The sequence below is a fragment of the Syngnathus scovelli genome, chromosome 4 (assembly GCF_024217435.2).
Source record: "Syngnathus scovelli strain Florida chromosome 4, RoL_Ssco_1.2, whole genome shotgun sequence".
In the NCBI taxonomy this organism is placed as follows: Eukaryota; Metazoa; Chordata; class Actinopteri; order Syngnathiformes; family Syngnathidae; genus Syngnathus; species Syngnathus scovelli.
In genome coordinates, this window is record NC_090850.1 from 22,322,238 (window position 1) to 22,337,589 (window position 15,352).

General features: G+C 40.0%; 1 protein-coding gene across 5 annotated transcripts in view; it reads left to right on the forward strand.

Moving 5' to 3' along the window:
• The window catches only part of LOC125967184 (protein diaphanous homolog 3), a 42,699-nt gene that overhangs the window by 8,764 nt on the left and 18,583 nt on the right, over positions 1 to 15,352 (forward strand). For 3 of the 5 annotated variants that reach the window (XM_049717966.1, XM_049717971.1, XM_049717968.1), the window contains 10 exons: positions 594 to 708; positions 4,731 to 4,763; positions 5,501 to 5,596; positions 5,803 to 5,897; positions 6,499 to 6,600; positions 8,035 to 8,274; positions 9,864 to 9,993; positions 11,629 to 11,753; positions 12,827 to 12,991; positions 15,032 to 15,167. In XM_049717966.1, the coding sequence (XP_049573923.1) occupies positions 594 to 708; positions 4,731 to 4,763; positions 5,501 to 5,596; positions 5,803 to 5,897; positions 6,499 to 6,600; positions 8,035 to 8,274; positions 9,864 to 9,993; positions 11,629 to 11,753; positions 12,827 to 12,991; positions 15,032 to 15,167 (1,237 nt within the window). The remainder of the gene's footprint in view (positions 1 to 593; positions 709 to 4,730; positions 4,764 to 5,500; positions 5,597 to 5,802; positions 5,898 to 6,498; positions 6,601 to 8,034; positions 8,275 to 9,863; positions 9,994 to 11,628; positions 11,754 to 12,826; positions 12,992 to 15,031; positions 15,168 to 15,352) is intronic. The other 2 variants (XM_049717967.1, XM_049717972.1) reach the window with 1 other exon arrangement.

Here is a 15,352-nt window from a genome sequence, read left to right on the forward strand (position 1 = left end):
GTATTTTTTTTTTCTTTTAAAATTCTATACTAATATCAACTGTTCATTGAGTCTTGTAAGTTACCAAAAGTTTGTCAAACTTCAATTCAGTGCCCCCTTTTCTCCACTCTTAACTTTGTCCCTGATATTTTGTTGGCAGCAGATCAGGAAAAGTCTTGTTTTTGCAGACCAGAACAACAAGGTTCTTTGAGAAGACGGCAATTCTTGAAAATAACAGATGATCATATGCTTCTGTTCCATCACACTGAGTGGCACCTCTACAGATGTTGTTCCCCGCGGAGCGATATTAGTTCACGCGGCAAATGGTGTTAGTTTGTGTTGTGATTAATTATTTAATACCCGCTGTAGAGAATGGAGATTTGTACAGATGTTCAACCAACTCAAACATATGCTTGCAATACCAAACGAGCATTTTACAAGGACAGGTTGAGGGCTGCATGCAATACCTACAAGGGATCAAAACTTGTGAAATTAAAAAAAGCATCTTTGAATATACAGTATACTAAATATGTGCATGACTTTTAATGTCATGAATTTGTGCGTTTGCGAATGACATAATTGTGTAATTTTGGGGATTTTTCTTTTCTATCCAGATCAATCCCCAGGAAATGTCAGAAGGCTGTTTCTGGGTGCTCGCAAATGACGATCAATACGCAAAGCCCGATTTGCTCAGCAGAGTTGCTCTCACCTTCGGATCACAAAGAGCAGGTAAGACTTTGCCGCGTTTGTCATTTTTACGAGAGCCAACGCTCCGTCTGCGTTAGATTTATCATTACGGTGTATAGATCTTTGTCGCATAGCAACCACCAAGTGTCGCATTAGACGTATAAATATGACTTCAAGGGTCTGCCTTCTATTTTTGTGAACTCTTTTCTTGCCTATAGAAGTGTCACTCGCTTTAAGTGTGGCCATTTGATTGCTTGTCTAAAATTAGACTGAAGAGGGTTTTAGTACGGAGGAGTTTTTTGTTAAAGCAATTATTGCTCTAGCGTCTGTTCATATTTGTCCTTGATTTATTCACAGCTCTTTCCTCGCTTGTCCCATCACTGACATCGATGCATTATTCATCCAGGTCTTAGCTACCTGTCAATTATACGCCTTTTCACTCAAGGCAGCCCCCCCCCCCCCCCTATTCACACATGTGCACACTAACAATTTACTTTTAACATGAAACTACATTGAAAAGCTAAACCGATATTCAAAGTTGTGATTTCTGGAAGCCATAAGTGGCAGCGAATACTACCCGCAGAAGATTGCGTTCCCCTTTTTCGGAAAATGACCCTAACCATGACACTTTGGTTCACGCCACACAATCAGAAATTCATTTTTCTACAATTTCTACTCACGTTCGGAGAAGAGCGGAACGCTCAGAGCACTCCGTCAATTGACTGCTGTTTTGCATTACATGCTGCAGTTTTACATTTGGGAAGGAATGCATAAAATATTTTCCGTATTCCAGATGGTTTGTGGCCATCTCGGTTGTTTTCTTCTTGTTTTCTTGCCATCCCACCGGTGGTTAGAAGCGCAGCATGACTGATTCGTTCAGCTGGTAGTGAGAATTGCCGTCGGTGTGGGCCTTCTCAACGTGTTTGTGTTGTCTTATTATCACGGCGTAGTGTCTCATTTAAGAACAACATCTGGATCATCATTAAAGATTTAGAAGGACACCATACGAAGCAGTTTTCAACTCATCAAATTTTCATTTCTACCCTCGTCCTTTTATGACATTGGGGTCTTTACCGATGTTGACTTAGAGCGAGGAGTCCCAAGCGTAGGGATTTATATTAAAACCCCAATTTATAAACTTTTTTTCAACGACCAAAATTCAACTTGATCCAACTATTTGGGTGACACAAAAAGTTGGGTCGCAACTTGAATGAGCCCAAAAAATTTAGTCCCCTTTTGCGTTTTTGACCACCAACCCACATTTATGAGCTTGGACCAGTTAACAAAGATTTTTTTATTTTTTTTTTATTCCACCAGTAGTTTTCAAACCATAATAAAGAAGCAAATAAACCCTACAAAATAAAGTGGCTTAGATATTTGCCGATGCCTATACTGAGCAAAACTATGATGCAATAGTTAAACGTGCATGTATTGTACTTGACACCTTGATAATAAACAAGCCACAAATTTGACGGCAGTGATAATTAACAGAGACCTAGACCTTGTATTGTCCATTAAAATAAATGTCACTGATCTGGTAAAATTAATTTTGTCTTGTTTCGGGGTCCTACGTGGCTTCACACTTGGGTGTCTTTGACAGAAAGCAAGGTTCGTATTAGAACAATGACACGCCACAGTGCTCGCGTCGTCAACTACCGCCTCGTTTTTTTTGTCTACACGAGGCGCAAAATGCAAATTTTGACCCGTCGATTGCAATCCGGCTTATTTGGATCCTTGAATTAGCAATGTGAGAAGTGGTTACCAACCTTGTGTATTTTTCTAACAAACATGGCGTGCCCACTTCATACAAATGACAAATCAAAACTCTTGATGACTAAAGTACGTGACCTATTCTACTGCCCACACTGCTCTTCTCACGAGTAATGTCCCATTTGCGCTATTCATCAGGACTAGAACTAAAATGGGTTGGAGAAAGACGAAGAGAATTAGAGCATTGGGGAGGAGGGGATGAAAGGATTTGACAAACAGTAGGTGTTTTTTTTTTTGGGCTGAATATAATCTCAAAAATGAAACTCTGAATGTAAAAACAATCCTTTTTAAAAAAATACTCACTTCCTCCCTTCTTTTTTTTTTTTCCTGTGACATTTTTCAAGAACTCCATTAGCTCTGTAATGGCTTCATGCGGCTGCCGAAATTTTCTGTCATTATGAGCACTCATCAGCTTTATAATCATGAAAGGTTCTTTTTGTTGTTGAAAGGCAAGGTGTCATCATGTCCAATGCATGGCTGCTCTGGCCGTTCTCTTTCTTAGAATGTACAACACAGAAAATAAGAACATAGCTATCGTGAATCATAGAAGTGCATCATATTTATAAAAAACAAAAACAAAAAAAAACTAATTAATCTCCATTTTTCAGTGTCACTCTTCTCCGTCATTGTTTTTCTGTTCAAATCCAGCCACCAGTTTTTCAGGCATCAGCGTTTCAATTTGTGTTTTTATGTCCTCACATCACCCAAGTAATGGTTCGGCTCGTTAAAAACATATTTGCTTTTGCAACATTTGCCTGTTGTGATTTTTCATCCGCATTTGCTTACGTCGGGGTCGGTAAGACGTCTCCACGCAGACTTGCCTGCGTCAAAAATGCCAAATGACTTTTGAGATGAGGGTGATTTAGAAAACCTCAATCCACTAAGAGACTTGGGAAATGTTAGTGACTCAGACGGAGCTCGCCTTATTTAACATTTCATAGAGAGGCTAATGTCTGATTTGTTGTTTATACAAGTGACCTTTAGAGGGCACTACTCCACCGAGAATCCAGCCGACGGTCCAAATCAGCAGGCCTGTAAAAAGCCTCCGATCGCGGCAATTTGTGTGTATACCAGTGTGATGTTTACGAGTGAGCTTTATGCAGAGGTGATTCTAATAGTTTGTAATTCAAGCCAATGTGGGAAGACGGAGCAGGTCTGAAGAGAGAACCTTAATGAAGTCTGTTAATTTGCTGCTGTCAGAATTAAAGTCTACCAATAATTATCGCCCTCGGTCATCTGTTGTGAATCACAGGGAGATGTGGCCTTGCACGGCCCACTTTGATTATCCCTCTCGCCGCCCGGCTCCTCACTCCATTATTGGACTCGCCCTTCTTCCAAGCCGCCTCTCGCTCATCTGCTGTCCTGTACTGTCGGTATTAGTCAAGGTGGTTGAGTGTGCATCGGCAGCACGGAGACGGGCTATTTGTTGATTTGCTGTCAGGGTGACTGAACTCCGAGACTCTGCCGCAGCAGAACAAAACGGCGAGTCAAACAGAGCAGCTGCTTTGACGACTTGACGGATTTCTTCACTTGTTGCGCACGGATCCCCTCCTGTGCATCACATGTCTGCTGGATTTGGCTGTGGGCAGAGAAATGATAGACACACATAGATGTGCGATACGAATAATCAAAAGTCTTAACCGCAATGAAGGTTGCAAGAGGTTAAAATGTACAGTGAGGAGTATGCTACACATGATTCGCCGTGAGTCATCTGGAAGATGTAATAGTGAACGTCCTTCGCTAACAAACCTTGGATAAAATGTCACGTTAAATTGTCACGTGCCTCACATTGTTGCCTTATCCACTTTGATAGGAGTCAATGAATTTAAATTTAGTCTGAGACGACTGCATCCTAGACAGACACAGGTGTGTATGTTTTGTGTGCGGGAGATTTGAGGTGTTACTTGGCTGTCTCGGAGGCCTGCCTGTCATGTACAGCATCAGTCATGCTCTTTCACAGCAGTTTTATTTCATCCAGCGTTCCCCTTTGGTGTTTTCACAATGCAATTTAGTGGTCTAGCCTCGGGGGAACTTACTGCTAGGGTAATACGCACATATGCATAGATCCGTTGCACGTCTTGGTCCTCATACAAAATGGCGGTTGTGGTTTTGGAGTCCATCACATTTACCCAACCATTTTGACGGTCATCGGTTTAATTTCTTTATCGTTTACTCAATGTGATTTCTGAAATTGTATATCTGTCCTTTTTCTCTTTTTTTTTCTAAAACATCAAAAAAAAAAATTATTTCTGTCCTGTTCTTTGTGTACTTTACCGCCCTCACATTTCCGAAAGAGTGCGAAGAGAGTACGTCATCTGAGGAGCCACGTAAGTCCAGTGACTGTCGGTGTATTTCTGTATGTCGATGTATATTTGTAGCAGCGCACACTTGGAGCTCTTTTTAGGAGCAGCTCATGTCAAAAGTCACACTTCATTATTAAATGTAGCATCCTTGTAAAGGTGCCAAGTTGAAACAGTAGGGATCCTTCCTATCCCCCTCCCTCGCTTTGCCTATACTAGATTCCTGTTTGTGCAAAGTGTGTCTGAAAAAAAGTCATCCCAATTATGCAGGAATGAAAAAGGAGTGATTCGTTTCATAAATTCATTTTTTTGTGTTCATCTCGCAAAAAATGGAGCAGGCATATATTTGGGTGGCTCGGTGATGAAATTGTTGATAAATATTGTCGTGCTTCCTGTCACTGTTACAACAATGGCAATTTTGACAACAGCTTGTGTTAGTCATTTTCCGGCCATCACCTGTCATGACAAACAGTTGTCTTCTTTGTAAATAAAGATGCAATCATTTCAAATGGATTTCCTGTTTTCTCCAAGTTGAGGTTGACATTGTTGTCGAGTATTCAACAATTAATTTTTTGCTCCCCCCCTCATGAAAGTGCATGCCTGTAAATAATCACTCCGTCATGCACACTTCATGTGTCTGAACCTGGGAATAAAGATAATAGAATAAACCCTAATTGCTTGGTAATTTGCATATGTCAGGAATAGGTGTGTAATTATTTGCTGTATTCATAGATAAGAATTTTCTGTTTTTATGTTTTCATCAGCCAAAAGAGAAGAGGAGGATCTGGATGATAAGAAATCCATTAAGAAGCGAATTAAAGCGCTGAAGGTGCTCGATCCCAAGATTGCGCAGAATCTATGTAAGTATTTATTTATTTGGTTTCCTTTACTCCTTTTTGTATGCTTTTTTATTTTTTTGTAAAATGTGAATTTTTTTTCTGCAAGATGTCTCAACTTCATTTTCATGCAATTTTTTGGTTTTTCATTTTTATGTTAATGTAATATGCAATGTAATTTTTTTTTTTTCGCAAGATGTCTCAACTTTCATGTCTTTGTTTCTCTGCAGCCATTTTCCTGGGCTCTTTCCGCATCCCTTACAAAGAAATTCGTCAGATGATATTGGAGGTTGATGAAGAGCAGCTCACAGAACCCATGATTCAGGTGGGCTCACTTTTGTTTGACGGAGAATCGCATTCGTCTTTTTAAGTAGTTGGCAGCGACGCTAAGGGAAAAATAGGACACCTCGTACCTCTTAATCAATTTAGAGAGTGTAATTTTGGGCAATTTTGACAATGCTAGATGTTTGTTTGAACGTGTTTTGGCCAACAATTGTGGCACTTGAACATCAAGCTGGCCAGTAAGGCCAAGAAAGCAATTAATCTGGTTTTGAGTGGCCAACAAAATTGCATGAAAGACAATTTTCACTGAGGTGCAAGGTTTTTTTTTTTTTTTTTTCTTTGACAATTTTCTTTCGAGGCAGAAGGCCGGTGATGTTTCCATAGTAGCGTCACATTGTGGAAACGGAAATTCAGGCAAAGGACAGAAAGCGTGAGAGTGAATATTAGATGTTCCAGAACACCCAAGCACTACTTTTGTTTGGAGACGAGTTTGGAAAATATCAGCACCTCACTATGCTGTGTTAAAATGAGTCAAAAGGTCAAAGGTCACCCTGACTGCGGATTCTTTTGTGCTACTTTTTTTTTTTTTTTTTCTCATCTCGACTGAGTCACATTTTTTTCCTCTTTCCCACTTGTCATTGCAGAACCTTGTGAAGCACTTGCCGGAGCAGGAGCAGCTGAACGCTTTGGCCAAGTACGAGGATGACTATCCAAATTTGTCAGAGCCGGAGCAGTTTGGAGTTATAGTGAGTATCTATGCAAAACACGCAGACTCCCGTATATGATTCTCTTTTTATGCTTAAGCAAAACAAACAAAATTTCAACATCACATCTGTAGTCACTGCGTTGCAGTAGAGCCACTTTTTTTTTCTTTCCGTAAGGTCTCTGCATAAAAAATTTTTAAATGGAAAAAGTATGTCAACAGCTGATTAAAGACTTGTTGCTTTCGTAACGAACGTAATGTAAACGCACGAGATGGTTTCCGTCGCATGGTGGGGATAAACAGCCGAAATGACTCGCAGCTTTTTAACATTCAGCTGTTTGAGTGACACCTGGAATACCTCCCTAATTTATGCACTTTTTGAAAAGCAACTTTGCTGTCTAATTTTCTGCACTGGGTTTCCTAAAGACTTTTCGAATGAGACTAGCGCAAAAATTTGCATAAGGACTGTATCAATTTTGGAATGTGACATGACTCCTGCAAGCAGCTCAGTTGCTGATAAAATTAAGAAAAAAAAGAAGGAAAACTGGAAAAAACAACTTGTGTTTTTTTAACTAGCCAATAGAAAATATCTAAAAATGTCTTTACATTTGTATGATATTAAATCAAAACTTTTGAGCTGCGCTGTATTATTCAGATCTCTGCATGGCGATGTAAGTATTGATATTTTCATGTCGGGGTTGCTAATTAGACTTGGCTTGAGACGCCAAATATCCGTGTTTACTAGTATGCATAACCCCCACCCGCGTGTAGTCACAGCTCATGACTGGCAGCGTTTTGGATTAGTCTTTCGTCTGGGATTTAGATTGTTGTTGACACTTCACTCAGACACGTTTTACAAGTTGCCAAAACATTTACTCACCAATATGTTCTTATACAGTGCTTTATGTTCCAAACGATGAGAATTGAGTTTACAATATTACATTTTATACTAGCTCACTTATTTATTTATTTTAAATCCTTTTATTTTCTATTTTCATTATTTCTTTATTATTATTATATATTATTATATATTAACATCAGGCAAGACAGACAGCCTTTTTTTTTTTTTTTTTTTTAAACACACGTGGAAGCGGAACCCCTCTAACCCAACTCAACACGGCATCCGCAATCGCCCTAGCGTCCAGGTCTTGAGGCCCAGTGCAATATTTTCCAATTTGCTATAATTGTGTGCGAGCGGTAATCCAAGGCGGCCTGTTATGTATATTCCATTCACCTCCCCTATAAGGACACTAACCCTATAATTAACTTAACAGTCATGGGTTCCAAATCGAATCAATGCCAGCATCTATCATGCCTGCCGAGCGAGACTTTCGAATGTGATGATCACCTGTGTTTTTCTGAAAACTTGTTTTCAAGAGTGATTGTTGGTTATTTTAGGAAGAGTCACACATTTATTTGACCTTGTTTTTTTCTTTCACCCCCTTTTCCTGTCTATTTCCTTTCCTTCCTTCCTTAGATGAGCAGCGTAAAGCGACTTCGCCCACGACTCAACCATATCCTTTTCCGGCTGCAGTTTGACGAGCAGGTGAACAATCTGCGGCCGGATATTCTGGCTGTAAACGCCGCTTGCGACGAAGTCAAGACAAGCCGCTCTTTTGGCCGCTTGCTGGAACTCGTGCTGCTGCTTGGCAATTACCTCAATGCGGGTTCCCGAAATGCCCAGTCGTTCGGCTTCGACCTCAGTTCTCTCTGCAAGGTGAGCGTTGACTTTTCTGTCAAATCTTTAAATTGATACAGGAAGATGCCTTAGTTGAGCTTGTGCCCTATGTATGGAAATTTCCCAAAATAGATGTGCTCATCGAGGCTGTGCCTTAGAATCCGGTGAGCCTCGTAATCCAATAATTACGGTAAATCAAAATTTTTGAGAAAAGGCAAACAGTCTTTACTAATCGTAGGTAAGCCTTTTTAGTTAGCCGGATCCTGTCTCAAAATTTCAAGTATCATATAGATTTATTTATTTATTTATTTATTTATTTATTTATTTATTCGTTCGTTCGTTCGTTCGTTCGTTCGTTCGTTTGTGTTTGTTTGCATGCATCTTTTTTGGGTTTATTTATTTTATTTTTATACACTGACATGACGCATATCTCCTGAGAGCAAACGATAAGAGTCCTCTTAAAAGAAAAAACTCCGATGGAAAACGTGCGTGAACCCTGGCTAGTACATGATTTAATTGACCCAATCTAACGTTAATGGTGTCGAGTTCGTGGACACGTTGGACTGTCCTTGCTTCAGGTGGCGAGGACTCGGCAAACATTTTGCATAGACCGAAGGCAGAACAGTCACTTTTTGTGCATGATAGTGATGATGACAGAGAGCAGAGTGTAATCCCTTGCTAGGAGACTCATCCATCTTGAGCGGCACAACTACCAAAGCAGCCATTCATCACTGACAAAATTCGGCCCTGTTAAACTTGTGCTTTCAATATTACCTTCCGATAAATAATGTTTATTGTATGTGTCGACTTGATGAATTAGGTGAACGGTGGTACAATACACTGAAAAAGTTTTTTTTTTAAATGTTGAAATGCTGATGATTCAGTGTGTATTTTTGTAAGATTGCAGTCTCCTTTGTGGCGGGGTCAAGGTAAGAGTTTATATGAAAAGACGTTTATGTATATAAACACAAACATTAGCCTCATGTTTACGTTTGAACTATATTCAGCAGCTTGCTTTGCAGCAAAGAAAATATTGACATTTTCAACTCTGTTGAATATGTGGATGACTGAGTAATTCATGTGAGCTTTAGAATAACATAAGAAAATTATTTATTCAAAAAATAAATTGGTGGGCTGTATATTAATTATCCGGCGCTGCTGACTATTACGGATTGTCCATATTTTGTTATGGAAAATAAAAATAGGTGCATTTTGCTGCTCAACTCAGTCCACGAATATATTAATCAGCATGCCGTGTTTTGACGCTAAGATCATAAAGATTTTTTTTTCTATCCCAAGTCACAATGATGTACAGTTAGGGTTATTCAATTTGCCATTTCCGGTCCCCTTAGTGTTTGTTTGCCTCGGAACCTTTTTGCAGCTTGACAACACGAACGTGGACGTGGCTCTTGTGTGAATGAAATAACTGGGAAAAAAAAAAACCTGCAGGATATAGTAAATTTGGAAGACATTATGTTCTTCTAGCACTCAGTGAACATCACACATTGATCCACATTTTCAGAAGCTCTTCCCTTGTGCCAGATGGAAGAAACAGTTGTCATCTCGTGTGTATATATATATATATGTCTCGATGTTAATCTTTTTTTTTTTCCTTTCGCTTTCAACAGCTAAAGGATACAAAGTCAGTTGACCAGCAGACCACGTTGCTCCATTTCCTGGTGCAAATATGTGAAGAGGAATTTCCAGATGTGATCAAATTTGTTGAAGACCTTAAACATGTGGATCGAGCAAGCAGAGGTAATCGGCATGCCAATTCACACTCGACACACATCGATTGTTCCGTTTTTAAAATTTCTATAATCGTATGAGAAAACCAAGCCTAAGTCCCTGCAGTGTACATAAAGACTCGAGTGGCTGCTAGCAATTCATGACTTTCCTTGCAGAAGGTTTGAATAATCCTCTGGAGCAAATACATCCACCATCTAGCCATGCTTTTTTTTGTTTCGCTTATTCGAAGTTTGGTCATGTGTGTGCCAGCTGACTCGGGTTGAGAGGTTGTGTTGCCCCAACTGATTACAGGAAGTAAGCACATAAATGTGACATTTCCATTTTATGTATGAAACACAGCAGCAGGGGTCACCGACCCTTTTCAAAGCGAAAGCCGCTTTTTGCCTGTTGATTAATGCATACCAGTTTGGCACATTTTTGAGAAACAAATTTGCTCAAATTCTCTTTTAATAATGTTACTGTTTGTGTTGTTTTTATATAAATCACTGCAAATGCCCTTTGTCTATTAGCTTGGATTGGCTTATGCTCACAGCCACCGAAAATCAGGTCCAAAAATGGATGAATAAAAGAACGGGTGTTTAAAATAATCATCATTTTTTATCTGACAGCAACAATACATTTGTTTTATCCCCCTTAATCAAAGAGCTGTACGGAGGTCGAACTTAATAATTTAAGTTGCACAAAAAAAAAAAAAATTAGTCTCCGTCAAGCCGTATTTTTAATTAATGCGCTGCGTTTGTGTACTCATCCAAAAAGCCAAGAAGCTTGATTTAATTATTTGTTAATAGTAACGTTAGTGGAATATTCCATCAGCAAAAAACTCATTACGATCTTGACAGTACAGAGAGAAGTCTCGTCTGGGAAAAGCCGCATTAAACTTTTCACCTCAAAATTAATTTTGGTGAAGCAGATAAGCAGTAAATATACAGTTACCTCCAAAAGACCTGACAAAAGCGCCGACCTGTACAACTGATGTTGAAAGGGACTGAGAAAGTATGTTCTTGTTCAATCGAGGCTTTTCTATCGCGTGCGTGCTCATTCATGCTCTTTGTGAATAACTAGCATGTGTTAGGAGGTTCGTTATATTCTATGCTTTTCAAGTCTAAAGCTCACATTCTTCGTAAGTACACTTCAGTATGTTTGATGTCTCATTGTTTTCTGTTTTCACTCCCTTCCTTGCCTCGCACAAAATCATCTCGTGTAAAGTGGAGCGCCGCTCGTGCCCTGCAGAAAATATACACAGAGATGTGTGCCACTCGTTTTTATTTATCGCACGGCAGGTTGGCAGAGTAGTAAAGAGGTGTCAATGGGGCGGCTTTGACCTCTGCAAATTTAGCAACTTTTATTCCTTGATATCCTTCTACATCTGGCGGCGATCTCTCTCTCTCCGCTACTTTGACATTTAACTCCAGCACTCGTAAAATAACTCTGGCTTATACACACAGAATAAAAAAAATAAGAGAGAGTAATATTTGCAAGTTCCGTCCGATGCTTCTCGATCCTCAAAAGAGGATTCGATTTTTGGAAATAATAGTTGTCTTTTGTGCTTCTGTTTCCTCCCATTTTCTCGCCACGATGACGTGCGTGTGTTCTTTGTGCATTTTTGAATCGGCGTGCGCTTGAATGCATGTTGGCGTGTGTCAGTGTCTGCAGAGAATTTGGAAAAGAGCCTCAGGCAGATGGAGAGGCAGCTGTTGCAGCTGGAGAGAGACCTTGAGACTTTTGCGTCCTCCGATGACCCCAACGACATGTTTGTCAATAAAATGGCAATATCCTTTCAGCAAATTTTCTTCGTTACGCGGCGGTGGCCTTCAGTTGCAACTGACCCAATTTATGATTTTTATTATAATTTATTTAAAAAATATATTTTTGTTAACCGATAAATATCACTCGGTTTTGATCTACTTTTCAAAGAAACACCAGAGGTTATTTTTTGGGTGCTCAATTTTGTTTTCCCGATCCACCAAGCTTGTGGATGAACGCGAACATTTTTGCAATTTAGGTAATGTTCTTAGTAATGTACGTGTATATTTATTTTTATTCTTCGCTGTCAAGTTTTATGCTGGCCTAAGGCTATGATGTCAGACTGTTTACAGAGCTCATCCTGTCATACTCTTGCAGATGTGGATAAATAAACAAGGTGTCCACAGATCCCTAAAAAAATAAACCCTAGGTTTCAAAACGCAGGCTGTAATTAGCTTTTTCCTGCCTTTCAAAGGTCTTGCAAATGGCAAATTGACAGATTTGGAAAATTTCTATTTAGCATTTAAATGTAATGAGAAGCAGAGCTGAGCAGAACTGTCAACATTTGTCATCATTTGGTTGCTCGGCCGATTTTTCTCTGATAATGATTAAGGAGTTTCAACTTGGAACGGCTAATATTTGTTTGTGATTGATGCTTAAAATGTCAGTAGGCTACACGCTGAGTCTATTTTCCGTACCTCGCAATTAGACATGTCAAATTGCAATTGCTGTTTTGAGAAAACTGCTCAAGTTACCTTCAGATCAACATTTTTGTTTTTTTTCATTTTTGTTGATATGCGTAAGTAGTCTCGTCATCGCTAGCCAGTTTTAGCTGAGGCTGGGAATTTATCATGTAACTCAAAGATAATGTATTTTTCTATTTCCTAGCTACAAATCTGATATTCAAGTTTGAGATTTAGAGGACGCTGATGCGGCAGCGCTCTCCAACCCTTGGCCCCACCGCCGGGTCGCCGTAATATAAACAACACAGTTAAACCTGACCTTTCCATTTTAATATTTTAAGCAAATTAATGTACCTCCACGGCTAATTTGCTGAATGCGTAATGAATTTGTGCTGGACCTTGACCAACACCGTCACAGCTTCAGCAAGGTGGCGCGTGAGCAGTATGGCAAGCTGGTGAGCATGCAGAGCAGCATGGAGACGCTCTACCGGAATCTTTTGGAGTATTATGCCGTCGATCCGAAGAAAACATCCGTGGAGGAGCTCTTCACTGACCTCAGCAACTTCCGTAGCATGTTCACCGTGAGTTGAATTTTAGAATTTGCACAACCACGATAACCCATTTTAATTAAATATATATATCGGTGACTGATTGGAAACTAGTAGGTCATAAATGTCATATGATTTAAAAAATAAAAAAAATCAGTGGTTGGAAAAAAAAATGGGCTCATGCACAAATATTAGCTTGCAATTTAGCTTGTATTTTTCCACTTCCATGTTACAGAGTGCATTGTTAGAAAAGTCAAGAACAAAGTCAATCCGAGGGTTTGCCATCCATACAGACAAAGTCAAATACATAGGAGTGAAATTTGAATACCCGTATCACAAATGTTAGCTTTGTATGTCCCTTCGGTTCTGCGAATACATATTGTACATTGATATGTATGATATTTTCCTTGGTCCAATTTCCGAAGCCTTACATTTCATCACCATATCATTGGTGTTACTCTCCGGGTCCTTACTAAACATACCAATGAATAATAAGTGAAGAAGCAGTCTTGTAAGGACTTTGAATGTACTCCCGAGGATTCCGTTTTAATAAGACAAGGTGCAAGCGGCTAACAGCCTTCGTAATTTGTTCAAAAGGTGTCTTCCCACCGGCATCCAACCGGGGAGGTCAAAGGGTGTGTTCATGCAGTAAATCTCAGCGCAGTAACCTCTCGGTCAAATCCGCGTCAGCGTATACACCGCTGTGCCAAGGTCCATGCTAATAGCTACACGTTGTTTGGAGACCACTGCGTGTAATGAACTTGAGCCTTCAACTGCAACTGTGTGCTGCGTTCTCAAAATATGTGCGCACGTTTGTGTGCGAGGAAAAGCTAAGCAGCTTTTCCTCGACGGGTAGGGGGGGGGGGGGGGGGGACGTCGAAATGACAAGCGCATACAAAGGCATAGACAAACCAGCACACACACATGCAGCATGCTCAGTCACCCGTAGGAAGGAGACCCAGGGCGAGGCCGCGCATCTGACAGGAATCCAATTGAGCGTGTCTAATGGCAGACATCCAGGAGAAGAGGCGGGGGAAAACAGACCTGGAGTGATGAGGAGAGCTAAGGGCAATATCCTCTCTGTGTTTGGCTCTGGCTCTCCCTCTCACATTTTGCATCATCACTCTATTAGAATTTTGTATGGGCAATAAAACACGACCCCTGACATTTTTTTTTTTTTTTTAATGATAGAATTACGTTACACCGCTATGTTTTTGCGTTACTTATGATCTAACATACACATTAAGATGGTAAACAAAGAACCTTTTTTTACTCCCATTTACTGCAACTCTATTGACATTTGGTTTTGGTGACAGCATGTTTTTGTCATCGTGCTCTCGCGAGGTTTTTGTTTGAACAAAGTGGCTCTGACGTATTGCTCTTGAGCTGCTCTTCTCCTGCTGCACTGAAGCTAAGCGTGATTCACTCCAAGCAGGACCACTTGTTGTATCGACTCGTTATTGACTAACCATTGCTTTCTCTTTGCTAATGGCATCAAGCAAAGAGACTTTTTTTTTTTCTTCCCCCTCCCCGCTTGTGAATCTGCATAACAACATTGATAAAACCATCTGTTGCGCAGATGCCATGTACTATTATGATTATCTTTTATCAACCCTGACTGGGTTATATTTTATTACAACTGGCATTGCTTTGCAGGACAGCAGGGAATTTAGTTTAGGTGAAGATTCAAGGTGATTAGATAGTTACTATACAATCTGTGATTTTTGTGTTTTGATTCTCTTTGACATGAACTGATTTGTTCGATGTGGTGTGTTTTTAGCATTTCCTTAGACTTCCCTCAAAGTCTTTTTCTAAGCCACAAACTAAACGAAAAAGCTTTAAAAATGTTCGAACTAAACTCGTTTATAAAAGCGGGTATTAGTTTTATGTAAACTCACCTCATAATGGCTGACACTAGATGGACCAGGTAGATGAGAGACAAGCTGGCGGCAACCCGAACTTCCATTTGCAGAGTAAATAAAATGAACTCGTATGAACTCACACCCAGCGCTGAATACTGACGCAAATTTGTACTCTGGCGCCGCTTACACGTTTTTGTTTCTCTTTTTACAGCAAGCACTCAAAGACAACACGAAGCGTAAGGAGTGTGAGGAGAAACAAAGGAGAGCACAGGCGGCGAAGGAAAAGGCTGAGCGTGAAAAGCAGGAGAGACAGCAGAAGAAGAGTGGCTTGCTTGAACTTAACGCAGGTACGAACTCATTTCACCGTTGCCTCACAAGATATTTCATGCTGTTGTTTTCGTTTTTACATTACATGCTTGTATGCCACAACAATCCAAGATCTAATTAGAGGTTGCATTTTTTTGCAGGTGAGATCAAGCATGGTCAGTTTTGCATATTTGTGCGCCGCACGTATCCACAATATTTAATACTT